At 38.4% G+C, this 16,657-nt stretch overlaps 1 protein-coding gene across 1 annotated transcript in view; it reads right to left on the bottom strand.

The window, feature by feature from the left end:
- Positions 1 to 16,657, bottom strand: part of LOC124172069 — a 64,429-nt gene that overhangs the window by 20,522 nt on the left and 27,250 nt on the right. Inside the window, exons 6-7 of the mRNA XM_046551475.1 lie at positions 16,288 to 16,455; positions 4,917 to 5,036 (exon numbers count right to left, since the gene is read on the bottom strand). Coding sequence (XP_046407431.1) covers positions 4,917 to 5,036; positions 16,288 to 16,455 — 288 coding nt within the window. The remainder of the gene's footprint in view (positions 1 to 4,916; positions 5,037 to 16,287; positions 16,456 to 16,657) is intronic.

Below are 16,657 nucleotides of genomic sequence, written 5' to 3'. Positions count from 1 at the left end.
CCACTTTCCATGTCGCTGCTTCTATAAAACCCTCCTACCATACCCTATTGAGTTTCTTCAGTTTCAGCTTGTTCATTGACCTAGGCGTACATGTGCGTGTCAGCCTGACCCACAGCGGCCATTAGCGTTGTCAAAAAATGTGCAAGTTTTTTTTATAACTGTGAGCGTAAGTTAGTGTACAGTAGAGTAATGCTGTGTGTTTTCTTGGTCAGGGCTTAATTTAAGTGTTTTTTTTATAAAACTGAATTATAAACATGGCAAGCAAACCTAAATCTGGCTCCAGTAGACAAGTTACTTTTTTCCAATCGCCACGTTCCATTGGATGAAGAAGGACTCTTGTTTACCTTAGAAGAAGGCTTTTCTTTTGACACATCGGATGACGAATCCAACTACTGGAGTGATGTTGATCCCATTGAGGAATGCGCAGATGACAATGACAGGAATACGGACACTGAGCAAAGCAGAAGTGAAGTTTCTAGTGACGATGAAACATCAGACGACGACATCCCTCTTTTGTATAGGAGTCGATATTTAGGGAAAGATGGCGAATCATCCTGGAAAATTGCAGAACCTACCCAATCCGTACAAACCAGACAGCGGAATCTTATCATTCATTTTCGGGAACAAAAGGCGAGGCAAAAAAAGCTAAAAAAACCGTTGCAAGCATGGCAGTTCTTCTTGCCTGACGAAGTAATACAAAATATTGTAAACAACACTAATTTATTCATAGACTTGAATAAAAATAAATTTGGCTGGGATCATGACTGTAAAAACACTACAGTTGAAGAAACTAAAGCCCTGTTGGGTTTATTGTATTACACAGGTGTGTTGAAGGCTTCACATCTGAACGCAGAAGAGTTGTGGGAAAAAGTGCATCTATTCAAGTGTGTAATGTCTTTGAATTGATTTAGATTTTTGCTTCGAATGCTAACATTTGATAAAAGAACTCGAGTGCAGAGGATGGAAGTGGACCATTTAGCAACTTTCAGGGATGCTTTGAGTTTGTTGTAAAGAAATGTAAATCAAAGTTTTCTGTTGGTGAGTACAAAACAATTGACTAGATGTTGTGGGCCTTCCGTGGAAGGTGCGGTTTCAGGCAGCATATGCATGATAAGCCTGCAAAATATGGTGTGAAGGTGTTTTCACTGGTTGACTCACGAACACTTTATGTACTAAAAATGGAAGTATATCTTGGAAAACAACGCCCTGTACCTTATGAACACATAAGTCAAACAAAATCTCCAGTAGTAGTCAGACTTGTCGAACCGATAAGTGGAAGCAACAGAAACGTCACTTATGATAACTGGTTTTCTAGTATTGCCCTATCTAATGATCTCTTGCAAAATCAAAAACTCACCACAGTTGGAACAATCAGGAAAAACAAGAAAGAGATACTGACCTCCAGAGTTTTTGAGAACTAAGAATTGAGAAGTACACTCGTCAATGTTTGGTTTTGCCAAAAACTTGACAACACTAATATCTTTTGTCCCAAATAAGAACAAGGTCGTTCTATTGACCTCCACCATGCATCACAGTAAAAGTATTGACAATGCCATAGAAGAACAAAAGAAACCAGAGATAATAACATTTTATAATGTCACAAAAGGAGGAGTTGATGTGGTTGATGAAATGAGTGGCAATTACTCTGTCGCCAGAAAGACAAAGCATTGGCCCTTCACAGCATTTTACCATATTTTAGACTTTATAGGACTAAACCCTCATCATTTGCTCCTGGAATGACAAAGAAAGAAAACTTGAACTAAGGAAATGGCTCAAGGAGTTGGCTACAGAACTATTTACACCTCATCTTAGAACTTGTCTTCAAGGATCTCTGTCAAAGGCAACCCGTATAAATATTTAGCACATTCTAAAAGAAGACACTGTCCCAAAGAAGAGAAAGCCGTGTGCATCATGCAACATCCCTGTCTGTGGCAAACACTCCAAACCCACTTGTCTCAACTGTATTGACATGAAATAAATAGTGAGTTTTTTATATTATACACATAGGGACTACCCAATCTTTTTACACCTGAAAGCTTTGATGTGCTTTTATAAAAAATAAATTTGCACATTTTATCAAGTTGTGGGTTTTGTAGGCTCACTCATGGCCAACATACCTCAACTTTACTGACTTTGGGATGCAACTAAACCAATAACTGGACATTCATAGTGACATAAAGTTGTGGAAATAAATATTTGTTCCTATTGGAAAAAATATTATGAAGCATTAGTTTAAGTTTTCTTTTAATCTTTGTGATAAACCTTGGCTCATTTTTTTACATTTTTTTTAAAATTGGGTGCATTATTTTCATGCTTCAATAACTTAAAAAATTTTCCTTATAACATTATGCCATAGGCTAATTTTTGAATTTTTTACAACCTATATTCAAAGTTAAAGAGTTAAAAATTATTGTAAGTAAGCTAGTTAACCATAAAATTACGAAAAATCTTGAACTCTAACAAAAACCTCATTTTTGTGATACTTTTTCTTAATTATTGAAAATAATATTAAAGTAATAAAATAGTTTTTTAAACACATGGTATGAGTTTATATACCTTGAAACTGAAATGTGTGAAGTTACAAAAAAACAAAAATGTAAATTAAGCTTTAAAACCATTTCTTTTAGTGCGAGTCAGAGTCACCCGCAGCGACCACATTAGGCTACATGTTAGGCACGACTACTCCAGGGTTAGCAATTCATTGGTACAGGTTTTCACCAATTGGTACCAGAAGCAAAAAGATCGCAACCAAAACATCAAATATGCATGTACAACTGGAAAATTCCCTGAAAAGCTATTCTGACCTCAGAGAAGAAGACGGGAGAAACTCATCGACTAACATAATATGGGTCATAAGGTTACTCTGCCTTTTCAATTAGCCATAGGAAAACCCTCCTAATAAGGAACAACAAATTTACCAGCAATAGTTTGAGACATCATGGCCTCGTTACATCATTTATCGGCAACCAATAATCTATTTCGACATAGGCAAATGGAGTACACAAATGTTGGTTTCATCAATTAAAGGTAATTATTATATTTTATTTCAATCAAAGTTGAATATATAACAAGCTCCATTAAAATCAGCTCACGGAAAGAAATTGATGCCTCTCAACAACCACCCTGGTTTGCCAACATCTAATACCCTTTCCAAAGGCGTTGAAGGGCAAATCCTGAGTCCCCCTTATAATTTACTCCATATAGTTCTCACCACATCCACATCTGCTATAATTAGAATATACCTTATTTAAATTCTTTTTTGGGAGCAAATCATGCTTGGTAGATTTGGCTAGAAATTGCATCATCTGATTAAGAGGCAATACAGCCAACCACAACGAACACATTAGGATTCATCATTCTACGTGAAAGGTTTTTCTCATTTGGAATAATTTTACCAGGGAATCATGATCATGATCTGTTGATCATGACATCACAATAACTCAGCATGAGAGTACCAAGTGCTAGAATAGGTAGCATGAATTTCACTTATTTTCCTCCTATATTGTTTGAACAATATGGAAGGAAAAGAATTTCAACATATCTCTTCAAAGATGCGAGGCTTGGATGTTGAGCAGCAGCAGAGAACTCTAGAGTAGAAGCATTCAAAATATGGTGCAGCCAAAGAATGATGAAGATAAAATGGATCGACCATGTGAGTAACAAAGAAGTGCTAAGAAAAATGGCAGAAAAGAGAATTCTTCTGAAAACCCTTAGCACAAGACAGAACTACTTAGTTGACCACATAATGAGCCATAATGGTATGATAAAAACAGTACTAGAAGGACTGGTGGAAGAATAGTAAAGGTTATAAAAGATGTCAAAGAGAAAAAATACGTCCTAATGAAAAGGTAAGCGGACAGCAGAGCTGCCTTAAACATATCTTAGGGTTTATGATAATGATCCGTCATTTTTGTGGAAATTGGAGAAGAGGATGGGGTTTTATTTCTCACAAAAATGTGAAACGCCATGACGGCAGAGCCCTCAATTGCTCAGTGAGCAAAGGTGAGTGATCAGAGCAGCTGTATGCGCCCATTCTCTTTAGAACAATAAACCATTTATTTTGAATGATTTCATCACCAACGACAAATATCTGTTAGTTGGAAAAAACTTTCGGGGAAATGGGCCAAAACTTTTGGGACTTTGATTCTCTTTCTTTGATGATCTTCCTTGAAAAGGAAACCAGAATTGGTCAGGAAACGGGGCCACCCAAGAATTTGCAAGGCAACATAGCCCTGAAGCATATCTTTAACTGATATGACTAACTGTGAAAGTTATAATGAAGAGTTATTACAAATCTCAAGTTTACTTATTTACATTTGACAAAGTTAGGGTAAAGGCTTTGCTTTTTTAGCAATTGATACAGGAATATTCCATGGAGAAAATATTCCTGTAATCCTATTCCTATTCTATATTTGATATAAGATAGGAAGTGATATTGTTATTATGGTAAATTATATTGGAACATAACATGAAGGACTGAATTTCTGTAGTGGAAAAAATCTACTTCATCATCATCATTAGTCAACAATCCTAAGATTGGTTTGACGCAGCTCTCCATTTCTCTCTCCTAACCGCTAATCTCTTCATAGCTACATATTTATTCTCTTTTACATCCTTTATAACCTGTCCTATATAACTCATTCGGGGCCGTCCCTTGCCCTTTTTCCCTTCCACTTGTCCTTCAACGATTGTCTTCATCAGACCATAGTGCCTCAAAATGTGGCCAACTAAGTTGTCCCTTCTTCTGCTTGATGTTTTTAGGAGGCTTCTCTTTTCTCCCACTCTCCTTAGCACTTCCTGGTTACTCACACGGTCAATCCATTTTATCTTCATCATTCTTCGTGTTGGAATATAACATGGAGGACTGAATTTCTGTAGTAGAAAATATCTACTTAACAAAGCAAATGTGAACTTACCAAGTCGTCAGTTGCCAAAGAGTCTAAAGCATTAATTGAAATTCCATCTGGATCCGGTGTGTACATCTCAGGATAATTACCTTCACTGAGAGGGTCTTCATTCTCACCTTTCACAGATACCTAGAAGATAATGCTGGGTGCCAATCAATGGGGGCAAAGTAAAAATGTGAGTAATGATAAATAATAACAATAAAACCTCCTCTTTCACCTGAGACCACTCAAGCTGGCTGAAATCATGTTTGCAGAAGATTTTAGTGACAACCTAAAATGAAATGGCTGACATGACCAGTTAAGACATTGAGAAGTATTTCACACCAATGGTGTGAAATACTTCTCAATGTGTTAGCCACAGTAGAAGTGGGGAAATTCTTCACCTTGCAACTGAGACATTTTTTCCATCCTTTAAAATCCTCATTATCTGTGAATCCATTTCGAGACAGAATTATGTCTATGTTGACATTAAGTCTATGATGACATTGTTTCCTTAAGTCAGTTATTAAACAATTTCTAAACAATAACTCAAATATTTTTTACTTTTTATGAGAGAATCAAGACGTTCCATGGAAGAAAGCATACTTTTCATCAAATATTTGAATCTAATACAGGTATTCCTCACCAAAAACTACAGATATGTTACAAAAAACGTCATGTTGAGAAAATTTAGTGACAGCATAGAAGCACAATCCATTCCAGTAGTAAAATTTCCACATTCTGGATCATTGACTGATTTTTTTGTGGGCAGTTTTACATCTATGGGCATTTATATAGTTGACATGACGCAATGAAAAATCAAAGTGATTCAACATTGCAAACATCCAAAATCTTTGTTAAGGCCGATTTACACGGGGCACAGAATTTCTCAGATTAGAATGGCATTTATTTCTAAAATGGCTAGGAATTGCACAAATGCACGAACAAAATTAAAACAGGGGCTATTTTGCCGTCTCACACCCACCAATTCTCGCATTTCACTGCTATACACGATGCAATTTTGACTGCAACTAAACACACAGATTCTGTTACAGAAGAGGTAAAGCAAGCCTTACAGCCTTACGTGATTTCCATGATTGTTACTCTTTCAGCGAAGTGCGAATTTCATAGTTATATTTTTTCCTTGTGTATTTTGTTGTAATAATTATTCTCGTACGCGATGGAACCGGAAGGTAAGGGTTTTAGAGAATATCGCGAACCCCCTAGGTACGATGAGGACGGGTCAGACGCCAGTAGTGAGGTGAAAATCATTGACGTTTCTAACTGGGATGAGGAGCCGCAAGCGGAGGATAGAATAGAGCAAAGGGGTGGAGGCACCGAAATTACCAGCCTTAGGGCCGATTTCACCAACGCCGATCAACGCTTGATCTTGGATCAACCGTACAAATAATCTCAAATCACGCTGATTGAGTTTCACCTACGACAATCAGCGCTAATCGGGGATCAACATCCTTGATCAAGTTGATCGTGGATTTTCTTTGATCAAGCCATGATCAACCAAGATGGCCGACGTATTGTCATCATCTGACGAGGAGTTGGATATAATTATAGATTATTTAAACTTACGTGCACACCACAGGTCCTTGGAAGTAAATGCGTATGATGTATACGAAGAATAAGGAGTTTAAAAATGAAATTTAGATTATCCAAACCTGCCGTTGATTTCGTCCTAGAGCGTATTCATAACAGGACAAAGGAAGCAGAAGGAATCATCCATATCACCCGTGGAACAGCTTTTAATAGCTCCGAGATTCTACGTAACGAAAAGCCTGCGGTTCAATTGAGTGGCTTGAACACACGGTATTTAAATTTAGCGGGTTTTCAACATGAGAGTAGCGAATATCGAAACGATGAGATTGACGTTGTTTATGAAGACACCATGGAAGACACCGGTATGTTGTTGGAAGATATTCCTACTGTTGTTCTTGTTTCGTTGATGGTTTTGTATTTACATCATACGTTTTATTATAACTACTATGTGTGCGGTAATAGTATGTAATATAAAGTATACTTGCATGGAATCAAATGGTAGTTCAATCGGTCAGTAGTTGCGAAGGTTTGTAACGTTAAATTTCAAGTTGTTTGTTTGAAGGATATTATCTTAAGGAAAGAAATTTACTATATTAGCGAGTATTAATATCAGTGCTGCTGTTAGAGTAAATAGCATGTAGAATTTTACTGTGTGTATGACAATAGTCGCGTCAAGTTTCCATGTAAGTACATAAGTTAACCTCGATTTCAAGATAAGCATTTTGGTACCTCAGCTTACATAAGGAGTTCCCTTTTACATTTTAGTTTCATGTATGTAAATCAAGTGTAATGGTCATACAAATCAAAACCATTGAAAAAGTAATTTCAAAATTATGTGTACCTTAACCTTCGCTTGATCGATGTTGGCCTTTCGGTGATGTTGGAGATGACACATGTTAATTAGAAATTTAATTAGTGAACTTAATATAACCTTTACTGGTTATTTTAACTGTGGCAAATATGAAAATAGTTCACGATTTTTAAAGGTAACCGAAGATAATGGTATTGCAGTATGTTTATACTATATTGTGGTACTACAAATTCTGGGTAGATTTTATTAATTAATGGTCAAGAGATAAGAAGTAATGAACGATGTAATCTTATTCATTATACACGGTCAGGTGTCAGTCATATTCATCTAGGTGATGTACTTAGATAACACTGCTGCACAGGATTTGGAGCAAACTGGTAATAGTGTTTTTTTAGTTGTATCCTAAAGATGATTAATGTATAGTAGTGCACTTTAAAATATCTTACTTCATGAAGGTGATGTAGGTGAGGGGGTCACATAACCCACAATGTTATGTAAAAGTTAGATAAATGGCTAATCATAAACCAGTGAAGGAATCCTATTATTTTTCTTAACTACCTATTGAATACTCAGCATAGTAATAAATACATTAAGGTGTAAAATCATGGCATCGACAATTTAATTGCATACATTACATTTGCAGCTGTGGTATTAATAAGATATTGGAATGCAAATTAGAGATTTTAAACCATAATCTTCAATGAAGTATATTATGTATCAATGACATTAAATTGTTTTTGAGTAATGTCTACTGCTGTTGGATGTATATCACAATTTATTTTACATGAGTTCTTGGGCATGATGAGTTTGTCGCTCCTAGTATAATGAAGTGATAAATAGATGTCAGTATGTGATGTGAGGTAAGATCGTGGGCGCAAATTCATGAATTGTGTTAATATAAAACTGTTGTTTAACTGTAGCATGTGATGGTTCACAACAATTTAGATATGGGAAGTATAAATTTTAACACGCTACATTGTTCACACATCAATTATAGCTTGATATATACAACAGCTTTGTTAGTATAATAAAATATACTTAATTAGTTTATTTTGTTGTGTCATTATTGTTATCATTCTATCGCATAACCATCTGTATACATGATCAGAAATTAAATTAAGGATTATCTTTTAAAATCAAAGCATGAAATGGAGCAATCTCTTTCTTCATTTGGTCTATAATCCTCACATGTTATCATTATGAAATACAAGTGAATAAAATAAAAAGAAAAAAATTGCTGTTGGAATTTTTTGATGCTAGGACCTTTGTAATGCTAGTATGAGTTGATTAGTGTTAGGCATGGAAATAATTATGTACACCTAAAAGTGTAGCTCATCACATAGCTAGTAGTAGACTGTTATTAAAATGAATAATACAGATTATTGCAATTTTGTATTGCGATAGACTTCTCACTAAACAATAATAAGATACCAAATGTAACTGGTAGGTCAGTTGCTAGTTCCCAAGGGAGCAATCGACCTGATTTAGGCGATTGAAATTCTTACCAACCTTTTATATACATATTTATAAATTCTTCTTGGCAATTTAATATCCTTCAGATCTATTTTTCATCATAATTCAATGGTGGTGGGAATAATTCAATGATAGCAGTGGTTACCATTTGACTCTTGATATTTATGTTGAAAATAAATTTTGAAATTTCTAAATGCATTGCTCCAGTATATCTTAAAATGCAGTCTTGATTGTGTCTCATTAAAATATTTTACAGGGCATTGTAAATAACCTAACAAACTATGGTCTGAATGAGATTAATTGACTTTTTAATTTTCACATTGAGGTTTATTTTATGCAGCTGACAGTCATTTAACCTGCCTCAAGTTGCAATATACATTTATGTAATTAGGTAAGAGGAAGCTATGAAGCTCCTGAGATCTAAAAGTTTTTGCAGATACATAGTAATTGGTGAACTACTTAGAGTGAGTAAATCAAGCAGTCTAATTTAAAGGTCCCATTTTGTAAAGCAATGCTGTACCAAGAATTCATACAATTTCCTAGTGGAAGAAAGGAATTTCTGAGAATGGAAAAAGAATTTTTTGGGATTGCTGGATTCCCAGGCATCATTGGGGCAATAGACTGCATGCATATCCCAACAACTTCATCTGGAGGAAAAAATGTGGAATTATTTGGAAATAAGAAGTCCTAATTTTCTATCAATGCCCAGGCAGTTTGCTCCCCTACACTATAATTGACTAATTTGGTGGCTTGGGACTGTTCACGATAGCACTATTTTCAATATTTTTCATTTGAGGGCTTAAGTTTAAAGTGCAGAGATACCAGATGATTATTTATAAGGTGATGGCGGTTATCCCTTCAGGCCATACCTCCTTGTACACCCTGTAAACAGAGGAGAGAGGAAGTACAACCTTGCTCACGAGCAAAGCCTAAACCCATTTGAATGTTGTTTTGGGCAAGGACGTACCCAGTATCAAAACTATGGGGGGAGGGGGGGGCAAGCCATGGTTGTTCAAGTTGTAGGTAAGATTTAAGCATGGAAAAGGTGAATGAAATTAACATTTTAAGGAAACTGTAACAACTCTTTATTAATTTTTAAAATTATTAGCTTGAAAAAATATTTTCCCAAAAGACATTTTTGATTTTTGCTTCTAAGGCGGGGCAGCTGCCCTCTCGCTGGGTATGCCCATAGTTTTAGGGTATTGAAACAGAGGTTTCCTTCCCTCTCCATTGGACTAAGAATGAAAAAAATACATATTTCCTCATCATTGTGACTACTGGGGTTTTCCACAAAATTTCAATTATATTCAAAGAGAAGGTACTCATTCAAGGTTCTCATTCAAGATGTCAATGTGAATCTTCATCAACTCATGGGAGAGGTATCCACAGGAGCAGCTGTTTGACTAGCCTTAATTAATGGCATACTTTTATGAGTTATTTTTTAAATAAATTCTTCTTTCATGATAACCATAGCATGGTTCCTCATGGTAAATGGTTTTCTCTCATTTTTACATTTTACCTAGGCATAAAAAATTTAATAGTAAATGTCATCTATTTTAAACAGTCAATAGCATTTTAAACCTGCAGATAAATTACAGAAACATTTTTTTACCTCAATTCACGGATAGTATAACTTGGAATTTAGATTTGATGACATTAATAGGATAAAAAAACCTAGGATTTGAGAAATATTATTTATTTATTTATTTTCCTTCACTTTGGCTAGGGCAGCCTATTTTATCTCAATTTATATTTTTCTATTTTCCAAAGCTAGTACACTATTTTTCAGTTAATTATATTACGCTTATGCTTTCTTCTTCTCAATGCATGTATTAGCATCTGTTCTTTTGTTCCATATAATATTTGAATGAGTTTCTACGAGATGAGATTCCTCCAACTCAGAGAAATTATTCGCTTTCGCTGTTTTCTAAACTCGAAAGTCGCGGTTTTCACGTAGGTAATAACAAATGCCGTTGTAATGCGCTGTAGACAGCCAATAGAAAAGCTACTTACAAATCTATGAGAATTATAATGCTACGCGATTGCCAATCAAGTGATTTTGATTGTTGATCAAGGATCAGACGTTGGTGAAACGGACGCGAGACTTGATCTCGGATCAGGGAATTGATGCCGATCAACTGATCGCCGATCAAAGAGAGGTTGGTGAAATCGGCCCTTAATGAGTTATTTAAAAAACTTGATGAAAAATTCGGAAGAGCTGAGGAAAAACTTGATGAGAGGTTTGAAAAATCTGAGGAAGCTAGGAGAGAAGATAAGAGAAAAGCTGAGGAAGCTAGGAGGGAGGATATTAATAAATTTGAAAGACTAGAGGAGAAATTTGACGAGAGATTCGGAAGAGCTGAGGAAAGACTTGATGAGAGATTTGAAAAAGCTGAGCGAACTAGAAAAGAGGATATGAAGAAATTTGAAAGACTAGAGGGGAATCTTGACGAGAAATTCGAACGAATAATGAAGGATATGAAAGAGCGTTTCGATACTGAGAAAGATGAAAGGGGGAAACTAGAAGAGAAGTTGGAGGCAATTAATGGGAAGATTGAAGGAATCGGGGAGATAGTGGACGAACGCGTTCAGGAAGTAAAAAGGGAAGTAAGCGAGAAGGTAGAGGTTGTGAGGGAGCAAGTTGCAATAATTTCCCGAGATGTACAGGAGGAGAAGATCCACCACGGAAAAAGAATTAAAGATCTTGCCGAAGAAGTAGCGGGGATCCGTCGAATGAAGGCAGGCGGTACGGGTTCTCCGACTAATTTTCCGAGTCCCCCGGCTAATTTGCAATTCCAAGGCAAACCACATGAACACCCCATAGCATTTATGAGGGGAGTTGAAAACTATTATTCCGTTCACGCTATCCCGCCCGAGATACGATCGCGGTTTTTCTATCAGATGTTGGATGAAGGGGCAAAGGGATAGGCAGATACAATTTTTCCTTTTCCGGAGGAGATGGAAGTATTCAAACAACTATTTGTCGCGCGGTATTGGAGTAAAGATCATCGGATAAATTACAAAATTAAAGTTATGTCGGGAATGTACAGGAGGACGCCGGGAAGTAGCATGCAAGAGTACGCGACTCGGAAAATCGCAGCGATCAAACTGTGTGAGCCGCCGGAGAATGAGGAGGAAATGGTGGCATTATTGGTAAGACATTTCCCACCATATGTTCAGGATTTGCTCCGTAGTTTGGAAGTTGCCACTTACGACAAGCTCTTAATTATGCTCGGGCGATTCGACCAGTCCCAAAATCATTTAGGAAGGGCAGAAGAGACCCACCCTAACGTAAACGCGATAAGAAATCCGTCACGCAGGGGGTTTGGCTCATGGCACCACGGTGGAAACCGAGGAGGAGGGCAGACTCAAGCAGAGAGACAGGAGGGAAATGAGAGAGAAAGGGGCGAAGGGAATCGGAATGAGGATAATATGCCCCAATCTCTTATGGATTTTTCCTTTCCACCTCCGCGGGCGGAAAACTTACGGAGTTTGGGTCGAGCGACTTCCCCCACCCAAACCCGGCGAGCATAAGAGTGGAAGTCCCCATTTTATCAACACTACGGGTAGGAAGGATCCCAGCCCACGAGTTGAATCATGAGGAGAAGGAGAGGCTCCATTTATGTCCAGAAATCGAAGTGCTTTGCGGGAACCATGCAATGCTAGCCCTAGTTGACACGGGAAGTCAAATATCCGTAGTTTTTGAGGAAAAGGTCGCGGAGTTGAGATGTTTGGGAATAGAATTGCCCACCTTACCCCTCGGGAAAACCTTTATCATCGGGGCCGACCAACGCAGGTCCGCTCCGATAACGCGACAGGTATCGATGACTCTGACGATAGGCAATCAGAAATACGACTTGGTATGTTTGGTGGTCCAAAAACTGATTCGCCCCGTGATTATCGGAATAGATACGCTGAGGAGGTTGCAGGCGGTGATTGACGTGAAAAAGGGTGTAGTAGTGTTTAAGTTCCCAGGTGAATGTGTGGTGGTGCGAGAATTCAATAAAGGCGAGGATAACTTAGTGTGTGGGACGATCGCGAAAGAAGAGGCAACAATCGAGGAAGAGATAGAGGGGTGTGTAGGGCGTGAAGGTTTGGGAGGAGACGAAAGGGACAAGGTGACGAAAGTAATCAGGCAATTTAGCGCATTGTTTATGCCGTCATTAGCCCCTGTGAGAAATGTCGTGTTTAGAATTAAGTTGATTGATGAAACGCCTTTTCAGCAGAAAATTTACCCGATCCCTCAGGCATACGAAGCGGAGGTGGCCGCTGAAATTGAAAGTATGCTTCAAAAAGGTATTATAAGGAAAGCCCCTAGTCCCTTTTTAAACCCGTTGGTGGTCGTCAAAAAGAAAGACGGGAAGGTAAGGCTGTGTTTAGACGCCCGTAAATTAAACGCGAGGACGATAGCCGAAAATGATCGACCCCTCCCAGTAGACCGTATTATAAATAAGTTCGGGGGGGCTGTTTGGTTTTCAAGCACAGACTTTACGTCATCCTATTGGCAGATGCGTCTCCACGAAGACGACCAAAAGTATACAGCTTTTCTTTTCAAATCTAGAACCTATGTATTTTGTCGAGTTCCATTTGGACTCAAGAACAGTGGCGCAGCGTTAACTAGATGCGTGGAGGAGGTATTAGGAGACGATATGGCGAGCTGCGTAACCACGTACGTGGATGATGTTGTTGTTTTTTCCAGGTCATTAGATGATCATGTGGTTCATTTGAGGGAGGTCTTCAACCGTTTCGAGAAAGCAAATTTAAGGTTAAATATAACGAAATCTAGTTTCCTAAGGAAAGAAATCCATTTTTTGGGATACGTTATCGATACTAAGGGAACGAAGGCCAACCCAGACAAGGTGAAGGCGATAGTGGATTGCGAACGGCCGAAAAACGTTCGGAGCCTCCGTGCATTCCTTGGAATGTGTAACTATTACGCGCGTTGTTGTAAAAATTATTATGATAGAATCAGTCCAATGTTATTTTTTCCCATTGTACAGCGGACCATATGTCATTCGCCGTATCGTTGCCCCAAATGCTGTCGAGTTGGAAGGAGAAGACGGCGGATTGATAGGTCCGTACAATTTCGGGAATCTAATTCCGTACATGTCCGAGATTTAATTTTTTCCTTTGCCAGACGCGTTCCCTAGGCGATGTTATGTATTCCGCCATTGTTAACTGTGTGTTGCTCCGCCTGAGTAGGAGGGCGTTCCCCTCGCGTGTCGCGATTTTTTTTGGGCGGATTGCCTGTATATTTTTTTTCGTAAATACGTTCCCCGTATTTCCTCCTTTTGAGAGGAGGGCATATGTAACCGGTGCATTCTGCCCGCTTACATAGTAACGCATAAGACGGGAGTGCGAGGTAAAGGAAGGCCGTTTTTTTTCTTTAGATATGTGTTCGTATGAATGTGTGAGTGAGTGTAAGAGGGTTTTTGAGTGTGTGTTATGAATCATGGAGTCCCCGTTTGATGTTTCCCTATTTTCCTCCCCACATTGATGTATAATGCTCTCCCCTCCCCCCCTAAAGTGTGCAAATCGAACGATTAAGACGAAGAAGAACGTGGTTTCCCCCCCGTGTCCATGGTGAAGTGACCGTCCAGCCCCCAAGTGCATCATCCCTTTCTTTCCCCTGACCCCTACCTCCCCGGTGTTTCCTCCCCTCAATGGCTATATAACGTGGTGCACCGGAGGAAAAAGGCTTCTATTTTTTTGGCGGTTCCAACCAAAAAAAAACGCTCCCAAGAGTAGGCGGAGTGTGGGGAGGCAGAGAAGAAAAAGTTAGTGTAGAGATCCCGTGAGAGAGAGAGAGAGAGAGAGAGAGAGAGGGTGCCCAATGCGAGTAGGAGTTGCAAGGTAGACTCGTGGTGCCGATGAAAGGATCTCCCAACTGTCGCATAGAGGCCATCTCCCACTCGTGACCCTGCCGGAGTTGACGCAGAGCAGACTACGCCGCGGAACCGAATCGCCACGATCAGCAGATTGAGAGCCCCGAAAATTCAACAAACTGTAAGAGAAAAAGCCACGAAATCCCATCCCCCCCTCAAGGAACAGAAGAAAATTCCCACTTCACCAAGTCAAGAAGAGAATTCATTAAAAACGTTTGTAAAATTCCCCCCCGCACAAATAGAGAAGAGGACAGTACTTTCCCCTATTACCGTGTGAATTTCTGTGCAATATCTATTTCGTTGTTTCATATTTCCATTCCCCCCCGTTTCTCGTTTTTTTTATTTGCCCCTTTTCTTGTGGTTTTTGTATGGGTTATGAATGTAAAAACGTGTAGCGTGATTTTTTTTTGGGTTAAGGTTAAGGACTGAAATTTTTCTGTTGTGCAGCATAGTGAATTATGCGTTGTATTTCATTGAATTCAAGGAGAAGAAGTTAATTGTTACTTTTGCTATTGATTTGCTTGTATTTGTAAATGATCATATTTAAACTCATTAAATTTATGTTGAGCGAACTACGCAGTCGAACGGCTTTCTTTATCCGAACGCTCCTGTCTCAGGTCTCATCACCCCTAAACTTCCCCCTCCTACCCTTTCCCAAAATCCCATTCCCTCGCCCCAGGTGCACGGAATATCCCCGCTACACCTCTGCCCTCCCCTTTTGCCCTCCAATCTCCCCTTCCCCGAATGTGCCCCGCACGGTGGGGTTACAATATATATTCATGTAACACCTGCCAGTGGGTACAGTTGGGATGTTCGTCTGGTATCCAGGTGGATTTTTTAAGAGTGGGAAATTGTCCTTTTCATTGTAAATATTGATTACGTGCATAGGAAATCTGTTCACAGCTACCTTGCTATCTGTAAAAAAATGCTAAAATTGCTTGAGAAAATTAGGCCCACGAAATATATGTAAAATCGTGGATCTAATCAATTTTTATTAATCTAAATTATGAAATTGACGCTATTTTTTAATATGCCTATTTTCTGCTTATCTTATTTTAAACACATTATATGTGGAGCACGTCAATTGACAGGCTCTGCCAGTCAGGCCAGGAGTCCTTTACCTACCCCTGTATGTAAATAATATCCACTCCTGAGATTTCCCATCGTGTGTATGACCTTCAGCAAGGACCCCTCTTACGAACTGTGTGCACCATTTGTAAATATGTAGCAGTGTTTGAATGGAAGGTATGTTGTGGAAGACTTCCCCTGTTTCTTTATTATTTTATCGACCAATTCTGACGACTTTCATAAAAATCACATCCGCATTGAATGTGTTAATAGCTAACTAGCTGATACAAGTACATAAATTACTTAAGAAAATTAGATCCACAAAATAATATATACCTAAATACATACAGGAAATACATTTATTGATCCAGCTTATAAAATTGACATTGTTTATCAAGTGTCCTACTCTAACTCTTACATCTTTTTTAATAGGGTGCTGTCCTCTTTTTTCACCTCATGGAATCTGATCTCCCTAGTCACACAAGCAAGGGTGACTGCCTATACAAGTGCATTCATTTACACTGGGCAAAACGAATTTCATCTTGAACCTAGTAAATATCTACGAATTAGATCATATAACCAGGGTTTAATTGTGGATGAGAATATAGCTTACCAACATATTAGCTCTGGATTGATAGGTGTCAGGCACAGGAATGTATATTTCAGTCGTTTGGACTGGGCAAGTGAGATGTGAGGAGCCTTGAATCTCATCTTGAATGAAGTCTTTTGTGTCAGCAGAAGACCCCAGTTCGTCATCAGCTACCTCATCCCCTGGGATACTCTGTGGAGAAAGTAACTGTGTTAAACTCGCCTCCTTCAGTGTCAACAAATGAAGCATATTTCTAATCTTGATAACACCAGATTTATAATGTGTCATTTACGCTATTACGTAAAAATTGAGAGGTGTCTGTTAATCAATAACTCAAAAGCCAAGCAGCTACTGAAACTAATTTAGGCAGGAAGATACTTGGTATACTCAGTTC

Source organism: Ischnura elegans (assembly GCF_921293095.1).
Source record: "Ischnura elegans chromosome 13 unlocalized genomic scaffold, ioIscEleg1.1 SUPER_13_unloc_1, whole genome shotgun sequence".
Taxonomy (NCBI): domain Eukaryota; kingdom Metazoa; phylum Arthropoda; class Insecta; order Odonata; family Coenagrionidae; genus Ischnura; species Ischnura elegans.
The sequence above is the reverse complement of the archived record's forward strand: the minus strand, read 5'-3'. Positions and strand labels throughout refer to the sequence as shown.